This window comes from Natator depressus, chromosome 26, assembly GCF_965152275.1.
Source record: "Natator depressus isolate rNatDep1 chromosome 26, rNatDep2.hap1, whole genome shotgun sequence".
Taxonomy (NCBI): domain Eukaryota; kingdom Metazoa; phylum Chordata; order Testudines; family Cheloniidae; genus Natator; species Natator depressus.
The window spans coordinates 12,428,944-12,449,488 of NC_134259.1; the positions used below are offsets into that span (position 1 = coordinate 12,428,944).

At 43.0% G+C, this 20,545-nt stretch overlaps 1 protein-coding gene across 6 annotated transcripts in view; it reads left to right on the forward strand.

Annotated features, from left to right (window-relative positions):
• The first annotated feature begins 1,869 nt into the window (after nucleotides 1-1,869).
• SLC4A5 (solute carrier family 4 member 5) overlaps nucleotides 1,870-20,545 on the forward strand; it is a 118,090-nt gene continuing 99,414 nt past the window's right edge. For 2 of the 6 annotated variants that reach the window (XM_074940365.1, XM_074940368.1), the window contains exons 1-4: nucleotides 1,870-2,493; nucleotides 2,820-2,955; nucleotides 15,008-15,103; nucleotides 16,209-16,391. In XM_074940365.1, coding sequence (XP_074796466.1) covers nucleotides 15,031-15,103; nucleotides 16,209-16,391 — 256 coding nt within the window. In that variant the 5' untranslated portion in view covers nucleotides 1,870-2,493; nucleotides 2,820-2,955; nucleotides 15,008-15,030. The remainder of the gene's footprint in view (nucleotides 2,494-2,819; nucleotides 2,956-15,007; nucleotides 15,104-16,208; nucleotides 16,392-20,545) is intronic. The other 4 variants (XM_074940367.1, XM_074940370.1, XM_074940366.1 and 1 more) reach the window with 3 other exon arrangements.

The window sequence follows — 20,545 nt, forward strand, 5'->3', positions numbered from 1 at the left end:
CAGAAGCCTGACCTGGCAAGGATCACCTGCTATCTCTGGAGAAGAGGCACAGTGGATGGACATCTCCAGAGAAGGATATTACTCTAGTAGGAGCAAGAGGCCTAACCCCAGAGGCAGAGACTGGAACCAAGAGAACCCCATGGGAAGAGCCTGTAGAGGCGATCATTGGCCTCAGGTGGCAGATATGGCCTAAGATTGACCTAGTCACCCCATGGAGATGTTGGGGTGAAAGTTTTGTTTATGTTCTGCTTTTGCTTTTCTGTGAATAAAGGAGACCCTGCACGAAGGGGTAGCATTTAGCTTTAGAATTTCACTGGGTGTTTGGACTTGCTCATACCCTTGCTGAGGGGAAAACCAGCTAAGGGCTCACTTGCGATGCCATGCCCACCTGCGTGGGGTGGGCTGAGTCAAACTAGAATGATGACACCCAGCCAGTCAGAATTTTTCCACTTTTGAAGAATTCTGATGAAATTTTGAAAAAATTTTGGAATTTGTAGGAAAGGTTTCTAAAAAATCACCAAACATATCAGTTTCCCCAGCCCGCTGTGTTATCTATCCATCAAATTCAGTTCACTGTTGTTTACGGGATTGCCAAATATTCCGCCAAGTGGCGGTTACTTGGAGTTTTGTGAATTATAGCATAAATTAGTATTAATCCAAAAATTCATAGAATTTGTTATGCACTTTTTTTGTTCTCTACTTTTAAAAAAGTTTAGCTATCTAGCAAAAGCTCATAAGTAAATCACCAGCCCCCCACTGCAAATAGTGAAATAATCAAAGTGAACAGTTTATGAATAACTGATAGGTTGAGAATTGTTCATTCAAACTACGTGGCAAATCGTGGATACGCTGACAAAAGTCAGGGTGAGTTCATGAGCAGGAAAGAAGGGCTACATTTGCAACAGCCATTATTTGCAATGAATAATTTCACCATCCATCCTCCAAATGAACACAACTAAATAAATATGGCATGCACCTTTCCTGTCAATTACCAAGTCCAAATGATCATCCGTGGATGGACCGTTCGGCTTACTCTACTTTTCCTTAAATGAAGTACAGGCAGTAGGCATCATCTGTCTTTAAAATGTTCTCTGCTGTGCAGTCTAGTAAGTAACCAGCGCTCTAGGCAATGAGTATTTAATCAGTAGGACCCAAGTGTGCTCTGTGTGCCAAATACTTTTATTTGCCGTGACTAGCATATAGTTCATTTTTAAGCAAGGAACTAAATTGCCTTCCCAGGGCTGACTTTTCAGGGCGTCAGTCTCTGGATGGCAACACTCCTGCTTGGTTGCAGCTACAAGTGTTCTCCCTCCTGACAAGCTCAGGCACTCTGAAAGATAGCTACAGGCACTATCCCTTCTGCAAGGCTTTGTTGCTCTGTGGGACAGGAATATCCTTGTCCTGGAATAACTGGCCGGCCCTAGGAAACCCAGCTGGCTGCTTCTCCTCTCCTGCAGTCACCTAGCCATAAGTCTGTAAGAACAGCCGGGGGGGACGGACAGTAACAGTTTATGTAATAACGTGTCAGGAAGGGAAATGGTGCGTTTCTTTGTGAAGCCGCAGATTGCATTCTACGTGGAGCCCAGGAGAATGGGGATGCTATCCATGTATGTTACAGGCCTGCAAGCCATTAAAGTCAGAGGGAAAACTCCTGAGGCATCAATGGGAGAAGGACAGAGCTGACTTTCCAGAAATCTTGAAATCCTTCAGATGGAATATGCAGTATAAATAGAAGGGAATATTAAGCTCTGCATAGTGATTATAAGTAGAGCGTGTGTTAATTACACAGAGTTAGGAGAGCCCTTCCCTTAAGAGGAGTGTCTGAATGGAGAGGGGGTGGAGTTCCCACAGCAATCCCATTCATAGGTAAGGGAGGAATCAGGTTAGAGACAGGAGAAACCAGAACATGTGATGAATCAGATAAGGGGCTCAAATATTAGTCTCTCCCAATTGCATTCACTCAGCTTATAAGGCAAAGGATGATTTTTCTAAGGGCTAGCCCTGCAAACAGAGCCTGGACTCTGAAAAGCCGACACTGTTCTTGCTGCTGCTTACATCTTTGGCAGGGATAAAGATTCTGCAGTCCGACCCTCGCTGTTTGCTCTGTGGTTGATGCATGAGCCTGCTGAGAATCTAGCTGACCCTCCGATAGCTGCAGCTGCTGCTCAGGGATAACAAGGCAAGCATCTGTCTCATTAAAATCAGCAGAAGTGACTCAGCTGGGTAGAGCAACTCACCCCTGTGCAGAGCCAGTGCAAAAGCACAGCACTTGTAAGGGACAGATCTGCTGAGCATGAAGATGCCGCGTTTATGAGTACACTGTTTGTACATAAACTCCATGGATTTATTATTTAAGGCCAGAAGGGCAGTTTAAACAGCCCAGGCCGTTAAATTGCAGTCAGTTACCCCTGTGCTGAGCCTAATAACCTGTGTTTGGCTCTAGCATATCTCCTAGAAAGGCATCCAGGCTTGATTTGAAGACAGCAAGAAATGGTGAGTAAACCACTTCCCTTGCTAGCTTGCTCCAATGGTTAGTCATCCTCCCTGCTATAAATGTGCGCCTCACTTCTAATTTGTATTTGTCTGACTTCAGCTTCCAGACATTGGTTCTTGTTCTGCCTTTTTCCGCTAGATTAAAGAGCCCTTTAGAATTCTCCCAGTGAAGATTAATAATAATACTTGCAGCTTTTAAAAATGGGATTGTGTTCAGGAAAGTGTCTGCACTCTCAGGCATATAAGTACTTTTCAAAAGCAATTTATAGACATTTTTTTGAGCTATGTGACTTTTTTTTTTTCCCCCTCTCCCCTTAACGTTTCAGGAGTAACCTTTTCAGTAGCGCTCACCCAGGCGCTTGCTCGGAGAGGCCCAGCTGTGAGATGACAGCCATGGAGAGATCTGGGAATGTGGAGGTTTCACAAAGGCTGAAGAAAAATGGAGCCTGAAAAACACACAAGGTAAAGTGAGTAATGATGTGGACTGCACCAACAGCCCATTGCTGCATGGCATGCGGTGAGGGAAAGTGTGGGACTGTAGTACCATCTTGTGGACTGGAAGAATACCATCTCCTTCTGCTTTTCACTAAACCATTCTTAAGATACAATTCAGAGAGAAATCTGGTCCTTCAGACAAAGGGACAGGTCCACCTTTGGCATAAACAGGGTGCAGCTTCAGTGGTACTAAAAGTGAGTTGGCCCCGGAGTCTCTCAAAATCCTAGTGTCAGTGCTTTAAAAAAGAATCTACTAATAAAAATGGTTGCATTGTAATTTAGTATGTAGCATTTCTCTGGGGGCAGAACTGTTGCATATTGTCACTTTGTTATAGACAAGGACTAAGAATTGTTGGTGTTCAGGTTAACTTGAGGTCGAGCAATTGAGATTCCCTGCTAGCAGGGAGTTCAAAATGGGGTGTGAAGCACTGGTCTTGTGGTTAAGGTGATGAACTGGACTTGCGGGATCTGGATTGAACTCCCACCTCTGCCTGAGACTCCCTGTGTGACCTTGGTCAAGTCACTTCCTCTCTTGTGCCTCCGTTTTCCATCTGCAAAATGGAGAGATTTCTTTTCTCCTCCCATTTGTCCATCTTGTCTTGTAAAATCTTTGGGGTGTAGACTGTGTCTTCCTATGTGTCTACACAGGAGAGCTTGACAGGAAATGATTTCTCTAGCCCATTAACATTTTTGAGATTTCAGAAATTTTTCCCAGCCCAAATTGGGACCAAAAATCAAAGTTTTGAAAACTTCTTCAAACTGATCCCCCCACCCCCTTCAGATTTTCAATCAAAATGTTTAGTTTTGATCATTTTTAAATATTTGTTGTTTTTTTTTTTTTTGTTTTTTTTACTATTTAAAAACGTTCTATAATTAGCGTACATGTGAAAACAAAGTTATTTGGAACTGGAAAACTGAAATGTTTCGTTTAGAAAATGTCAAAATGGGATGTTTCGAGAATTTGGAAAAAAGTTTTGAAAATCTTTTTGCATGCCTAACTTTGTTGAAACTGACTCTCGTGAAAAATTTTGGTTTAAACAAATTAGCATTTTACTGAAAAATTCCTGACCAGCTTGAATGTAAAGCATCTAGAAGAAATAGAGCTCTGATCTTGCTTGCAGTATGTAGGGGCCACAGTAATATAAAAATAATGAATGAAACTGTTAAATGACCTAAACCCAGAATGTCAGTGTTAGTCTGATGCTTTCCAATTTACCAAGGTTAGAAACAAATGCCATGCAAAGGGAGGATTCTTCTCTGGGATATCCAGCCCTTTAAACTAATGATATTGGACCTTAAACCTGTGACTGATACAGGACCCAACTTGCACCTCAGATCAGTATAAATTCAGGGCATAGGGGGGGGAGGAATCCACATGAGGAGTAAAGAAATGGTTTGGGGCCAGGTTTGGTTTTTCTGCAATGGCACCTTTCAAAGCAGGTCAGAAGTTTGGGATGTAAGGAGTCTCCAGAGAGATGGATTTGCAAACTGTTTAAAGATGCAATTTATCATTGTGATCCCACTAACCGGGGATGGGGTGTAAGCTTGAATTTGTTTTAAGATCCCTGGCACTATACACGTTAGGAAAAACTAATTAAGACTCAGAACATCCCTATGAAGTGACAGGTTTCAGAGTAACAGCCGTGTTAGTCTGTATTCGCAAAAAGAAAAGGAGTACTTGTGGCACCTTCGTCTCTAAGGAGCCACAAGTGCTAACAAATCTATTTGAGCATAAGCTTTCGTGAGCTACAGCTCACTTCATTGGATGCTTATCCGATGAAGCGAGCTGTAGCTCACGAAAGCTTATGCTCAAATAGATTTGTTAGTCTCTAAGGTGCCACAAGTACTCCTTTTCTTCCTGTGAAGTGAGTAAATGCTACAGATTGGTACAGAAAAGTTAATCAGAAAGAGAACCCAGGAGTCCTGGCTCCTAGTCCTGCTGCTTTAGCCTTTAGAATACCAGAACCATAGGAAGTAGAGATGGGAAAGGTATCTAGGAGTAAGAGGCAAGTCCATCCCCCCCCAGTGAATGCAGGATTATTCCTGATTACTGTGTAATTTTGTCTCCAGAAATGGATCGTCTTCATTTTCCATTGAGGACCACAATTCCAAGAAAACTGTGTACAAGTTTTGGAAGGGCTAAAACACTCAGGAGGGAGCAAAACGGTGCAGGATGGTGTTTAACTATCACCAGGGGGATGATACTAAGCAAAAGAAGTTTTAGGCCAAATATCAGGAAAAGAGAGTGTGGAATAATATCCCAAAAGGAATTGGGGGAGCGGGGAAGCCCCTATCACATTATCTTAAGCTGCAAAATGTCACTTCCCATTCCTGTTTCTCCTTACCAATGTGACTAGCTATCCAGAAATTATATTGACAGCTGTGATGCAGATTTATTGATATTTCATGTTAAAAGGATAAGTAGATCTGAACAGCCCAGGCGTGAAATAAAACTGGACAGCTCAGATAATCTGTGTGTGTGTGTGTGTGCATATAAATGGATGTCTCCATGTAAAGCACAGGGATGTGTGCAATAATCTCAGTAAAACCTAAAGCCATATGAAACTTATCCATTTTGCGAGATCATAACAAACTCAAGACTGAGATCAGAATTTGAATCCATGGAGGATTTAGGACAGAAGCCCATTGGAAATGCACGGTTCCATTTGAGAGAAACCCAAATGAAAAATACTAGCTCAACACATCAGAACTCTAGGGTGTTAAAAATCAGAGCCCTGATCTGAATTTTCCAGCTGGTCCCTATTTCTAATGGTCCCAACAAACATAAGATCTTAGGCGGTGGTTCTAATCCGTGGTTTTGGTCCAGACCTCTGTGCAGTCAGTGCAGTGACAAGGTCCTCATTCAAACAGAGAAGGGTTGATGGGCAGTGGTTTTTCGTATATTACAGTGGGGCCAGACTTGCAGCCATTGCAAGCAGCTGATGGACTCCCGCAAAGCCCTGCATCACACAGCAGTTCATTATCAGCACCTGCTCTCCTGCCTCAGAGAGAGCAGAGGCAGAGGTTACTCTCAGCTTGGTTTTTTGGGAGTCCCTCCTCTGCCAGGACAGGGGCCCTGTCACTGGTATAGCTGCACCTACATCATCATTTGTGCAATTCAGGAGACTGGACTTCACAACGGCGTGTTTAACTCCAGATCCTGTGAGTGCTGAGTGCCCTCCATCCTTATTGAACTCTGTATGCGTTGAGGGTGCTCAGCACCTTGCAGAATCGGACCCTTCATGGCATCTAAGTGACGTAGGAACAGAAGCCTAATTGAAAGGGCCAGATCCTGCAGATGCTTAGGGTATGTCTACGCTGCAATCAAAACCCCCTCAGCACCGATCCTCAGAGCCTAGGTCAGCTAACTCAGGCTCACAGGGCCCAGCCTTTGGAGCTAAAAGGTCTCAGAGCCCAGGTCTCGCAGGGTCTCAGAGCTGAGGCTCCATTCTGATCCCAGTGTATACACTGCTATTTTCAGCCCCACTATCCTAAATCAGGGTTTTTATGTGTTGTTTGGATGCCTAGGAGCCTCAGTCATGGACAAGGACTCCATAGTTCTAGGTGCTGTCCAAAGAACCAAACTTGTCATCTGAATAGACAAGAATGACATGGAGTGGGAGGGAAGGGATGCAACACGCAAGCAGAGTGAATAATGTGGTGGCCGCAAATGTCATGTTAGTTCCATTATTTCTTTTGGAAGGCCATTAGGGAGTGGAAATTGGGCCCATTTTCAGCGGAAATTGGTTTGATGCTCGGGTGAAACCTTCAAAATTTTTGACTTTTCAAAATGCAATTTCAGTGAAAGTCGTTTTTGTTTTGTTTGTTTTTTTGCATTTCCAAGTTGGGTGTTCTTGTGGGGGGCAGTTGGGGTGGAAGCTCTCATTTTGTGAACATTTCACAAAAAAAGACAAAATTCGGAGATTGCTAAATAGCCTGGAATGCAATTATCTGTTTTTATTTTTAAAAAGTAACTGTAATCTAAAAGCCCATGAGCTTGATCTGATCAGGCTGCCATAGACTTCAGTGGGGCTTTTCGTGTATAGGTTTTATTGGACCATCCTGTGCAATACAACTTTGCTTCATTAGTATTACTGTTGATCGTTTCTTAAGCGCTGATAGCATATTTTACACTGTACAAAACGCTAAATGAAGACAGTTACTGTCCAAAGGGGGGAAAATGACAGTCTAAGCAAGACTGATGCGCCCAAGACAGGATGCCCTGGGCAGCACAGAAGAGGGACCAGGTTAGAATTTGATGGCTCTGTTTTTATGCTCTTGCTGGTTTTCCCTTCATTTGTTGTTATGATTTGTACAAGGCTAGGTCCTCGCTTGTTCGCATGTCACATCCTCCACTGAGATCTATTTGTGTCCTGTGATGTGGTGTGATGCTGCTCCGCTCTAAAAGTCAATCAACATTGCCCAAAACACATTTTAACTAGCGCCTTTGACATTAGAAGTCAATACCGTGCTTTCATCAGTAGTTTTCTCTGTCAAGACAAACTAGGCTTCCTCACCCTGCAGCACCCAGGATTCTCTTTCATCCTAGAGCTTTTGCAGATCAGCTGCTGGACATCCCCCTTCTGCTTAGTTTTGAACATTTCAAGGGATTAGAAGGTAAGGTTGCTTATTAAAACTAGAGCTCTTTTATGGAACGTTGTGGGTCCAAACAGTGCCGGTTAGTAACATCTGTGTAATAAAGTTCAACTAAGGCGCGTTTTAGGGTAAGTCTCCACTGCAGTCAGAGGTGTGACTGCAGCATGTGTAGAGACACCTGAGCTAGCTCTGATCCAGCTAGCCCGAATAATGATAGCCATGGTGGCACGGGCTAGTCGCTCGAGTAAATACCCAGGGTCCTCAATGGATTTGCTTCACTGTTATTGGTGGTGTACCCTTAATTGTATCACTTTGGTATGTAATAAGATGACAACTCCTCTAAGAAAAGTAATGTTTGTTTTTTTTCTCTTGCCCTACAATAATCTATCGCATAGTTGTCACGATTTTTGAAGGAATGCTCTTGTGGAATATGAGTGACTTTTAGATGTTATGTATTTTAATCTGAAGAGACTCTCTCTTTTTTTATTGCTAGAATGCCTGTTGTCAGTGTCTATAAATTCTACTCATGCACATAAACGCTAGGAAATTCCCCTCCCCAACGTTTATATATTTCTATTGTACAAATAGAAACTCTAGGAGCACCAGCCTCATGCTGTGGGAATCTCTCCAAATGTTTAAAACAAGGAGATAATCAGCAGTTACATTGAGCCACTACATCAGCAGTTACTATTGAACCGTGTTTTTCTCCCGTAGGGTTGGAAGCTGGAGAGAGAACGTTATTTGTATTTTGAAATGCTTGGCAACTACTCAAGGGGTTTCTGTGCTTACAGCACGGCACCAATGTGTACATAGTGAAGATGCTACTTACGCCGAAGGGCGAGCTTCTCCAGTCGGCATAGGTACTTCTCCTCCCCGAGAGGCGGTAGCTATGTCGATGGGAGAAGCCCTCCCATCAAGCTGTCTACACTGGGGATTCGGTCATTATAATCCATGTGGATTTTTCCACACCCCAGAGTGATGTAATTAAACTGACATGCTGTAATTTTGTAGAGGCCAGGGCTCGGATACAATTGTGATGGAGACCGTATAAGCAGATAAAGTCCTGTACATTGAGATTAAAACATCTGAAACTAACAAAAATATCTGCGTGCGCACGTGGATCTAGATATGTAGAAACATTCCAAATGTGGCCGTGTTGATGGATAGAGCATGTTAGCCTGCATATTTGAGAAGCATTTTCCATTGTGTCACGCCCGCTTTTTCGTTTGCTCGCAACATTCCCCGAAACGTCTTCATGGGCAGTAAATGTACATGTGTTTAATTATGGATCTCTCTAACGAATACTTATAGTCCGCTGTGTCTACACTACAGGGCCTGTGGCAGCATAGGCCCCAGTGTAGGGGCCTCAGGTGTCAACAGAAGGTGTTTTAGCCGCCTAATGTAGATGCAGCATCTGTCAACAGAAGGTTTTTTCTGCCAATACAGGAAAACCACTTCCCTGACCGCATTAGCTGTGCCGACAAACACTCTCTTCTAATGGCATAACGACATCCACACTAGGGGGTTTGTTGCCATAGCTGCGTCACTAGAAGGTGTAGGGGTTTTTTTTGCACATCCGTGACTGGTATAGCTATGTTGGTATAAGTGACGCCACACACTGGGAGACAGCAGCCCAGGAGAGGGATAACTGGGGAAGACTCGTCAGAGAGGGAAGGTCCACTTTTGAGGAAAATTGCCTTGCCCTGGTTGCAGAAAAAGACTGGAAAAGAAAGGAAAGACAACCGTCATGGAGCGATCGTGGCCCGACCCTGTCTTCCAAAACCACTTACAATGTCTGCCAATGAGCCTGTGGCTCAAAGATCGGACTCCTCAGTCACCAAAGGACCCATGAAAAATAAAACATGTGAAAGAGATCATCCTCGCCGGATTGCCAATAAGTGTAGAACAGACCATAGAAACAGCTTTGTCTGGATCTATCTCTTAGTGAACCAGTAGAAAAGGACAAGAGAATAACGCCGCATACAATCAGGATGCAGATTATATTTGTTCCTGTTTTACCAGAGTCTTGGTGGCCATGTTAACAAGGGCCCTTTGCAGAGATGCAAAATGTGTCCCTTCAGAAGACTCCCTACTCAAAAAGGCATTTAGAAAGAGCACAACTTCATGGCAGCACATCCTAATACCAGACATCATAGATCAGAAAAGTTAAGCTCAGATGGTTTGTTGAAGACCCCAGGATGGAATTAGACTTGATTTACCTTCGGTTTAGAAGGGATTGTTGTTTCATACCACTATATATGGTATAAGAAGTCTACCCGTCCAGTCCATTCTTTTCACTCCCTTCTGCATCTCCGGTACCTATCACTTGTTTCTTTGCCCTCCTTTCATGCCCCATCGCTGCCTTTTTCTTTGTCTTTGGCCTTGTCTTGTTAATAGGCAGCAACTTTAAAACAAACAAAAGGAAGTGGTTTTTTCACACAACACGCCGTTAACCTGTGGAACTCCTTGCCAGAGGATGTTGTGAAGGTCAAGACTATAACAGGGTTCAAAAAAGAACTAGATACATTCATGGAGGATAGGTCCATCAATGGCTGTTAGCCAGGATGGGCAGGAGTGGTGTCCCTAGCCTCTGTTTGCCAGAAGCTGGAAATGGGCAACAGGGAATGGATCACTTGATTACCTGCTCTGTTCATTCCCTCAGAGGCACCTGGCATTGGCCACTGTCACAAGACCGGACACTAGGCTAGATGGACCCTTGGTCTGACTTAATATGGCTGTTCTTATGTACCCTTAAAAGTTTTGCCAGTATAGCTATAGTGGTGTAAACTTCCTGGTGTAGATGCAATTGTAGTAGCAAAATAAATCCTTTGGTTTGTGTAGCTTTTCCTGGTTCGGCAAACAAAATAAGTTATATCAGCAAAATCTGTGGGTTTTTGTTTGTGTTTTTTGGGGGTTTTTTCTGGTGTAACTGCATATATTAGGGTTCTTGCAGGCATAGCTAGGTCATGTCTTAAATAAAAGATCACACCCCTAACCAACATAGCTATGCCAGCAAAGCTTTTAAGTGGCCTTAGGGTTTTATATGGTCCTCCATCACCTAGTATCTGAGCACCTTCCATATACAATTGATATCAATAACCAAGTCCCTTATGGACCTCATAGTCTCTGACTATTCTCACTTCTCAAGTAGTAAATTCTGATTTGGATTAAGCTTATTTATGTGGTTGCTTGGTTTCAGATTGTCGGGATTTCTTTGAGAGTGAGCTATAAGGGGCTGTCACGGTTTCAGGTTCTCTTATCTATCAGCTGAGTCACCCATCCCAAATCCTAGTCTGACATTTATATTGGCCAGACCCTTTCTGTTCCTCACTGTACCTGTGATTGTTTCCCATCACACATTTTCTAACATCACTTTCCCATCTTCACTTCAAATCCTGGAATATAACCAGATAACCTTAGTTTCATGAAATCAAGGCCTGAAGTCAGATTACATTTGCACTAGTGCAGTTTGAGCACTCACTGTGTGCACAATTGTATATCCAAAAGAGGGTGTTTATCTGCATAAATGGTGCTAGATACACACACTGGCACATGCAAATACCCAATCTGTCACACATAGTGGTGGTAACTGAATACCCAAACTGAGCAGTCTGCGTCTCAGCATCCTGAAAATCGGACCCAATAAATTGTATTTTTTTTAAGAATGTTGCAATATGCATTTATTAATCTCTATGGCCTAAATAAAATACTTATCTGAAACACTTTGAGCCTTCTTCCTCCACTGGGGAGGCAGTGTATGTCAACGGCTCAGGACTAGGCTGGCAGTCAAGAAACCCAAATTCTGTTCTCTACTGTGACATTAGCTCCTCCTCTGTCAGCTCTGGCTAATGACACTGACCCACCTTTTGAAAGGCACCCTGAGATCTATGCGGAAAAGTGTTCTGTAAGGGATGTGTGGTTATTATCTTTTTGTTTGTTTGGTTTTTTAAATTTAATTCTCCAGTTACGGTGAATATTTGGCTGCGCTCATTGGCTTATTATTGTGAGGCTACTTATGAGTGGTGGGGCTGTGCCGAATGGCTTGGTTTTTGTAGGGTTACTCGGTGTGTTGGGCTGTCATGCTGGTTTGTTTTTGTAGGGTTCCAGGAGGTTGAAATTGATTCAGTTTTTAGGGCCAAGCCCACCAACATGAATTTAAAAAAAAAAAAAAAAAAAAAAAAAGATAATCTAGAGAACACTCCCACCCATATCTAGGAATGAGAAACCGTTCTATTTTTTATTAGTAACATGCCCTTGACTTGTACCTTAAGTGCAATGGACAGACCAGGTTCTTGTTTATGGACCTGGCCATATACAAAGATCAAATCCAGCTGCACTTATGTAAGCAAAGACACCCACAGAGTCCATAGACATTTTGCCTGTGTAATAGTGAAGTAGTCTGGATCTAAGGATTCAGCCCAAAAATACACCAAGAGCTCTGCTTTCTAAGAGGGAATCATTTAGCTATTGAAGCTATTTAGCTCCCATTGAAGCTAGGCCATTTAATTCAATCGCAGCAAGATTGGGCACCAAGCCCGATCCAAAGCCCTGAAGTTGATTTGAAGATTCCCATTGATTTCAATAGGCTTTGGAGCAGGCCCCTTGTTTTGTAACCTGGTCTGACATGGGAAATGCCACTTCAAGCAGAACCTCCTCAGTCAGTGGACGCACTTGCCATCGGAAACATCTTTATATCACTATAACCAGTCCACCCTTGGGGGTTGCCCTGGTTTAACTAAATAGAAAGAAGCCTGTTGATTTAATTAAATCAGTACAAAAACTGTAAATAAACCCTGATTCACTGATGTGGGACAAGGACTACCTCTAATATTGATTTTTTGCACAGCACCGATCACAATAGAGCCCCAAGCTTGGTTGGGGCTTCTCAATGCTACTGTAATATAAATAAGATGATAAATGACAGGGTTATTCTGTTTGGCTGACGGCAGCTTTTAAACTGGGATAATGGTCTGAATATATGGACAGATAATCATTTGTAAAGATTTTTCACTTCCACACATACCTGGTATGCAAATAGAGAATAACAACATGACCAGGTTTCCCTCAACAACCTGAACTCAGTACTTTTATTTACTATTAATTTTGCAAATCTTTATTTATTTATTTATTTATTTATTTTTAACTGATCAGCTCTGATAATGTTTTATGCCTTTTGTTGAGAAAACAAGAGCTGGCCATTAGTTTGCAATGGTACTCGGAGCCCAGAGCTGGCTATCTGACCACTCTCAAAGTGACTTTGAAAGGCATTGATTTTACTGCCACTGCTAGTACCATCCTCTCGTCTTCATCAAGTGTGAAGGGCAATCAGTGTAGGTGAGATAATTAGGAAACTAATTACTATTCTTGATGAAAACGCAAAAACTCCATTCAAAATAAGACAGTATGTGAGAATTATGAGCAAAAAGCTGGGCAAATGTTTACCAAAATGTGTCGGTGCATGATGAAAATGCGTATTCCACTTAAGAGAAGCAGCAGGACAGTAATACTTTGCATCTGTAGATCACTTTTAAATACTTTTTTTTTTTTTTCATCCTCAAAGCACTTCATAAATGGAGGTCAGTATCATTTTTTCAGATGCTGCGGGGGGAGGGAAACTTCGGCAGAGAGGTGGAATGACTTTCCAGAAGTCTCAAAGCAAAGTCTGCACTAGAACCCAGGCCTTCTGTCTCCCAGTCCCACTGCTATAACAACTAGCCTTTTGCTTCTGAAAACTGTGATATCCCCTGCAAGCCAGTCTGCCTAACCAGGCCAGCATCTGCGCTCAGCATACTCTTTAAAGCCTGTGACCAGCAGAATTGCCAGCAGTTACAAGTTAGCCCACAGGTCTTTCTAAACAAGCACTTTTAAGATGAAAGCATTACAGTTAAAACATATTAAAAGCATACATGCTTGCTAAAAAACATGCATTTCCCACCCCCCCGCCAACTCCAATCTCAGGCTCTGACAGGCGTCAGTCCTTCCAACCCTTCCCTAAGGATTGGGACTCCCTGCCTTGGACAAAAGGTCCTGTCTGTTGGCTGGATCTGAAAGAGCCCTTAGTTTAAACTCAGGCTATTTATCCAAAAGTCCTTTCTTTGTCCGGTGGCTTCTGGAGAATCTGGTTTGAAGCCTCTCCAGGTGGCGGTGCCCCTATGGACATGTTAAAACCTGAGTAAATTTGCCTAATCATCCCTCCACTTCCAGCCACTGTTCTTCGTTCCTGGAGGGCTGTGGTCACTCTCCCCAGTGGAATTTCATACAGTCCTGGACCCACAATGAGTTCTCCCAAAGATATTTCAGGAAATTGCCATATGTGTCACTATCTCTAGGAGCGAGTGTGTAGTTTGGTCTCCATGGCCTGTCTAGTTCTTGGCCTTTTTGTTGAGACAGCCAGTTAATCAGTGGTTGTGATGTGGATGCTAGGAACTGAGCTGAGACCCTCATGTTGCCCAAGTCACCAGATGAACATTTGATAGCAACGGCTTTTGACCACCCATTGCCATGAGTCACATTTGAACTTGGTGATGTATGGCCTGGTGCAGCCCAAATGAGAATCAAAAGGACCATTTTTTTCTATGTTTGTACAGCGCCTAGCACAGTGGGGTCCAGGTCCATGGTAGAGCCCCTACATGCTACAGGAATACAAATAATAAAAAGTAATAAAAAGGCAAGCCTTTTCCTTGACTTTAATGGGAGTTGGATCAGGTCCCTACAGCTCAGATAGCTTCTGTATCTCATTAGAAGCCTCCTAACCTAGCTAGTTCCCTTACAAAAATTTTAAAAACCCAATCACATCTGTGAATTTAGGCCTCTTGTTTATTAAATATTTCCCTTGTAATTATTTATGCACATTGCAGTAGAAGCTAGGAGCCCCAGTCATGGACGAGCAACCCATTTTACTAGGCCCTGTACAAACACAGAATGAAACAATGTCTTGAGACCTGCCTCTCTCCAATGCTTTGCCTGTCTTGTCTATTTAGGCTGTAAGTTCTTGGGGAAGGACTGTCTCTCACCAGCTGACTATACTGCGCCTAGCACAATAGCCGCCATCTCTGTTGGGGTCTGTAGGCACTACTGTCACACAAATATTTTATTCAGCAATGTGTCTTAGCCCAGATCCGGCAGAACCACCTCAGGGGGTCGGCAGGATACCCCAGCCTTCGTCAGTATTGATTTATTATTTATTTGTATTGCGGGAGCATCTAGAAAAAGGACTGGGCCCCACTCTGCCAGGCGCTGTACAAACACAAAACTAAAGGCTGGCCCCACCCCAAAAAGATGAGTTTTAATAATCGTCTCTTACCACTGATGTGGAGCCAAATGCCTCTCTCTAAAGAATCTCTTATTGATCTAAAATGAAAATGTTTTTTCTTAAAAGCCATGTTCTAATTATTTTCTTTATTCTTCCCCTTGAATCCGTCAGCTCTTTCCTCTAGTGGTTCAGTCATGATGGATGAGGATGATGGACTGAGTGAGAGAGGTCTCAGCAACTCCAGGAAGAGATATGATGATGAAGAAGGTAAGAAAAATTCCAGGTGTTCCACAGTTTGCCTTTGGAGGCTGATCTTCTCCCATTGAAGTCAATGGGAGTTTTGCCATTTACTTCAGTGATCGATCTACCTACATACTTATATGGCCCTCATCACTGCAGTATGTCGCAATCATTAATGGATTTGTTCTCCCAAACCCTCCTGGGAGGTAGGGAAGTGCTATCTCCATTTACAGGTGGAGAACTAAGGCCCCGGACAGCTCTAAGTGACATGTTCATGGGCACACAGGGACTCTGTGGCTGAGCTGTGAATTGAACCCAGATCTCCTGAATCCTAGTCTAATGCCCTATCTATCCATAGACCAATGTTTCTCAGCTCATGGGTCATGACAACCAAAGGGATTGCAAGGCATTGAAAACTGTATTTGCTCTGAAGAAAAGAGAAAAATCTCACTCCTCATACACCCTTACTCTTCAAAGTCAAGTATTCTCTATCAGCTTCTCAAAACACACACAGACTTACTGTTAACATAGATACATTTAATATAAAAGCAAAAAAAAGTATGGGGGACATGAACATTTTTGACTTTGAGAGAGATTACCTTGGACTTCCTAATATACAGCTGGGGCCTGATCCTGGGAGGTGGTCAGCACCCACCACTTTAGTGGAAGCTGCAGCTACTCAGCGCATCTCGGAATAGGGCTGTTCAGTTGGTCTGAAGACTACCTAGCAGGGTAATATTCCTTGAAGTGATGCCAAATTTCACCCAAAATTCAAGGCCGAATGGATACAATTTGTTGTTTCCATTTAAATAAGTAAAAACATCCTTTGCACCCTGATGTATCAGTGGGGATGTGTGTAATGGTGCTTCTGGGGGTGCCAATGAGACTCAAAACCCAAGGGCATGCCTACTTTTGTGGACTCCATGGCATCGATGGGTTTGGGAGTAGCCAGACATCCTTGTTAGCACGATAGTAATGTTTGGTGTTTCAGGCCTAATGGGAGATGGGTGGGGAGAGCATATGGAAGTGCTGGCTTCTATTCACAAGTGAAAAGCGGTGAGGGTTGTACGCCCAGAGCCCTGCTGCTCCATATGAAGTTCCTTGGTGGGTTTCTTTTTTCTCTCCATTGCAGACTACCATTCCATTTACATCGGGGTGCCAATGCCACGGGGCTACAGGAGGAAAAGGCGCAGGCGGAGATCCACCTCCAGCCGGGATAAAACCAGCGAGCTCTATGAGCGCCAGGACCGATCCGATACCGATGAAGGAGGGCAGGCAAGCTACGACAATGGGAACGACAACGCCAGCAGGACGAGTAAGTCCCAGTTGTGCTATTCCTCGCAATCAAGAAGAGAAGGAATTGGACTGTCGCTAGATCAGATTTCCTGAGGGGGTCGCCGCGGTCCTCTATAATGCTTGCATCGTTTTTTCAACAAATTGTGTTTTTCATTTAAAAAAATGTGTTTTTCAGGGCTTGCAACTATTCATTGATTCAGGTTGAATTAAATGAATCGTTTCCATTGAAAACAAATTTCGAAATAGTCGAAACGTTTTCTTTCAGCTTTTGGATTCCAACTGGTGTTTTGATTCCAAATTTGGCCAATTAAAAAAAAAAAGTGTGGAAAGCACCTGAAACAGCCGAATCAAAATGAAAAAGTAAAAAACAAAATCATTTGAAGTTGACTGAAAACATTTCAGTTGACTCTAAACAAATCAAAACATTGGGAAAAATCATTTAGAGGTAAACAGAAACGTTCCACTGGATTGAAAATGAAATCTTTTCAGCTTTTCAATTGAATGGAAACTTTTTCAAAAAGCTTTCATTTTGGCTCAGATTGGTGAATTTGTTTTGTTTGTTTTTTTTCCAATTCAGCCCCGGACCCATTATTCACTCAATTTTAGTCCTCTGTAGCACTCAGGCTAACACAATCTTTTGTGCCTAACATCACCACATGGGGACAGCGATCAGATATTCCAGAGCTGCCTTTGTGGTCCCCTAATTGCCACAGCTGCCAGGGGCTGATTTGGCACTCAGCTGCATACAGAATGGCCTAAAGGCTTCTCTAAATTATAGGTGGCTGCACTGGCCACAAAGGGTCTGTTCAGGCTCCTGAGGGCTGCTGAAGCATAAGGGTCTCGTTGCTGAGGCCTCTTTCAGCCCATGCCGTTTCGGAAGAGTGAGCTGGATTTTGTTCTGCTTTGTGCAGCATCAGCAGACTTGTTAGGTAAGTTCGGACTGTAGAATTGGAACATAAGAACAGCCACACTGGGTCACACCAATGGTCCATCTAGCCCAGTACCCTGTCTTCCAACAGTGGCTGGTGCCAGATGCTTCAGAGGGAATGAATAGAACAGGGCAATTTTGAATGATCTTTCCCCGGTCATCCAGTCCCAGCTTCTGGAATTTGGAGGCTTAGGGACACTCAGAGCATGGGGTTGCTTCCTTGACCAACCTGGCTAATAGTCATTGATGGACCCATCCTCCATGCAATATAATAGAGATATTTGGACTGGTTTGTCCAGTCTAATTTTACACCGCCCTCCTCCCCCCAAATAGGACTTCCATCATTTTCCTCAGGAAATGCACAGCCAAATAGATCTCATTGTTAGGAAACTTTTATCCTGATATTCGGCATAATTTCATCCGACCACTCATAGCTATGCCCTGTGTCCCAGCTGCCCTAAATAAATTTCTCTCCATCCTGCGTGTTGATGAAAACCACCCACTGATTATTGTGTGTGATGTGTGTAATGTATTTCCTGTAGTGATGGGTCCACATGAGCCTAATACTGCTAATAGCAAATGTGATACTCCTCTAGTTCAAATGGTAACCATCCTTGCTTTTAGTGTTGAAGGTCCTGGGTTCGTTCTCTGCTGGTAAAACATGGTAAAGAATGTAGCATTTGCAACCTGTAGGTACAATTGTGGTCTCTTCTTCGCTATTCTAAACGGTACCCAAAACAGGAAGAACACAGCCTTAATTTTTCAAGTCCTATGACAGCAGCAATTTGAAAACACCCCTTTTCGTTTGTAAGCAGAGCAGATGTAGTATGTGAGCCTTTGAAAGAGTCAGTATATAATGCAGCAAGGTCATTTCAGTGCTGTCTTTTCAAAGTGGTGTTGTACTGTAAGTAATTAATGTTATTTCCTACTTCTTACTCAAGAGTTAGTTAATAGTCCATATTTCTGGTCATTGAATTATGACTGAATGCAGTGCCTTTTTGCTGACCATTTCCTGGCTTTACTTTTTGCATTTTTTCCATCCTGACTTAATTGCAACATTTATAAAGTGCTTTGAGATCTACTGATGCAAATGCACTATATAAGAGCTGGGTATTATTATTTCTCCTAGTTTTTATTATTCTAATTGCAGTAGCATCTAGGAACCGAAGCTGAGGATCAGAGCCCCATTATACTATGCAGTACAAAGAAAATAACAAAAAAGAGAGTCCCTGTCCAAGGGAGCTCACAGACTAGATGTCAGACAGGACATGACAGGTGAACAGAGAAGACTGGCGGGGGTGGGAGGATGAGCGGGAGGGTGAGTTAGCAGAATGACCAGAATTTAGCATAAAATGTATTCATTGCTCTAATACTTTTCAAGGTGTCATGTAATCATAGTAGTTAGAGACAGTAAAGACCCTATTGGGTCACATCTAGTCTATTTATTCACCAGAGTAGGATTGTTCCCTACAGTTTATTCCCTAGAGCCTTGTCCAGTCTAGTTTTTAAAGCTCCTTAGGAAAGATTAACATTTTACATAGCAAAATAGCTGTCAATCTTCGATTTAGCCCCAATATAGATGTTCTCTTCTTTTTTTGCTCGTTTATGAGTGCACTAAACCAAACTGCTGTAGGAGCTGGATCACAAAAAGTGACAGGCTATCGGGATTTGCTTTTCAGTCCTCTCTTTTTAAGGGCACAATTCTGTACTCACCAGAGATTCTGCTTGCAATTCATTCATGCTTTTCACTGGCAAAGCATTCCAGCAATTCCCTGGCAAAAGTGCACTTGTAAAACCAGAGTACCAGTCTGGAAATCATGCCTGTAATTCTTTATACTTAAACTTTTTGTTTTCTTTCACTTGGCAAAGCCTAGTGTCCCAGTTAGTTATTCAATGTGACTTGCATATTGAGGCAGTGCATTAAAGCTAAATGATAGCAAACCTGTAGGATCAACAGCGCAGGCTTGTCTTCTCTTTGACGGTCTCCAATAAAAGGTGCTGGAAATGGTAAAGGTTTCTGACGGGGGCTAGTTCAGGGGAGTACAGTCCTTTGTAGTTGCAAGTTGTTTCTGAATAATGCAGAATTTACAAAGCAAGTGTTGGCAATTGTGTATTTGAAACAGTCTCCAAAGCACTTAGTGGAGCACTCTAACCCTGCATAGAGTCCTGAATTTACCGTCCCTTACCGTGAAGGAAATAAATCCACTGCAATATTCCTGATGGATGGATGTCCGTATCTGAAGATGAGGCCCAACATGCAATATCAAAGAATACTAAAGCATGAGGCACATGGAGAATCCAAAACATTTAGGATTTAACCCAGCTAAGATAGGGCCTGTTCAACAATTCCAGCTCATACTTTGGCAGAACTCCCATTGACTTCTGAGGGGAATTTTGCCTGAATAAAGAGGCACAGGACTCTGTCTGTGCTTGGGGGTAAATATGTGCAGCATTCTGAAGTTGTAGGGATTATATCAAACCCTGTGCTGCCATTCCCATCCTCCCACCTCTCTCATTCCCCCCCCCCCCCCCAACACTCATTCACTCTCTCACACACCAGTCCGCTCACCTCTTATTATGCAGGCATCTCGGTGGATTTGGTAACTTCACGTCATGAGAGCCGACGAGAGAGGAAAGTGCTTTATATTCTTTATAATCTGCTCATTAAGCCGTGGAGTTTAACAAGACTGAGTGGATAAAGGAGGAAGTTTGGGGTGTGTTTTGTTTGGTGTGGTGTACGTTTAACGGGGGAAAGAATGCAAACCGTTCCAGGTAAGAACTATTCCACATGCTTCCATTCTCTTTCCAGACTTAAAAACCTTGGTGTTCCTGGGCTTTGTTTCTTGCTTACAAAAGCCGTTTCTTAACTGATCTAGGGGCGGGGAAAACGCGACAGCATTGTTTGTTTGCAAGTGTAAGAGAAATTGATTAGCAATACAGTGTGGTATCTCGGAATCCGATGTGCTTGCTGAAAATAAACTTTTTGGTAGCAAACACAGCTTGTTCACCTCTGAGGGGGCAAGAAAGGTGGTTTTGACTGTCCCTTCCAGCCGAACAAAGATCAAACTGAGGGATACTGCGCCTTAAAAATGTGGCACAGCTGACCCCAAAAAATATAACAAAGGGAGTTTAGCAGTAAGCCCACATGCACACTAGAGAGAGAGAGCGCCTTCCATTTTGGAGCCCGTTGCTGCATTGTGTTCTGGAAGTGGGCTAGAAGAGGCAAATTGCATCTAGAATGGGAT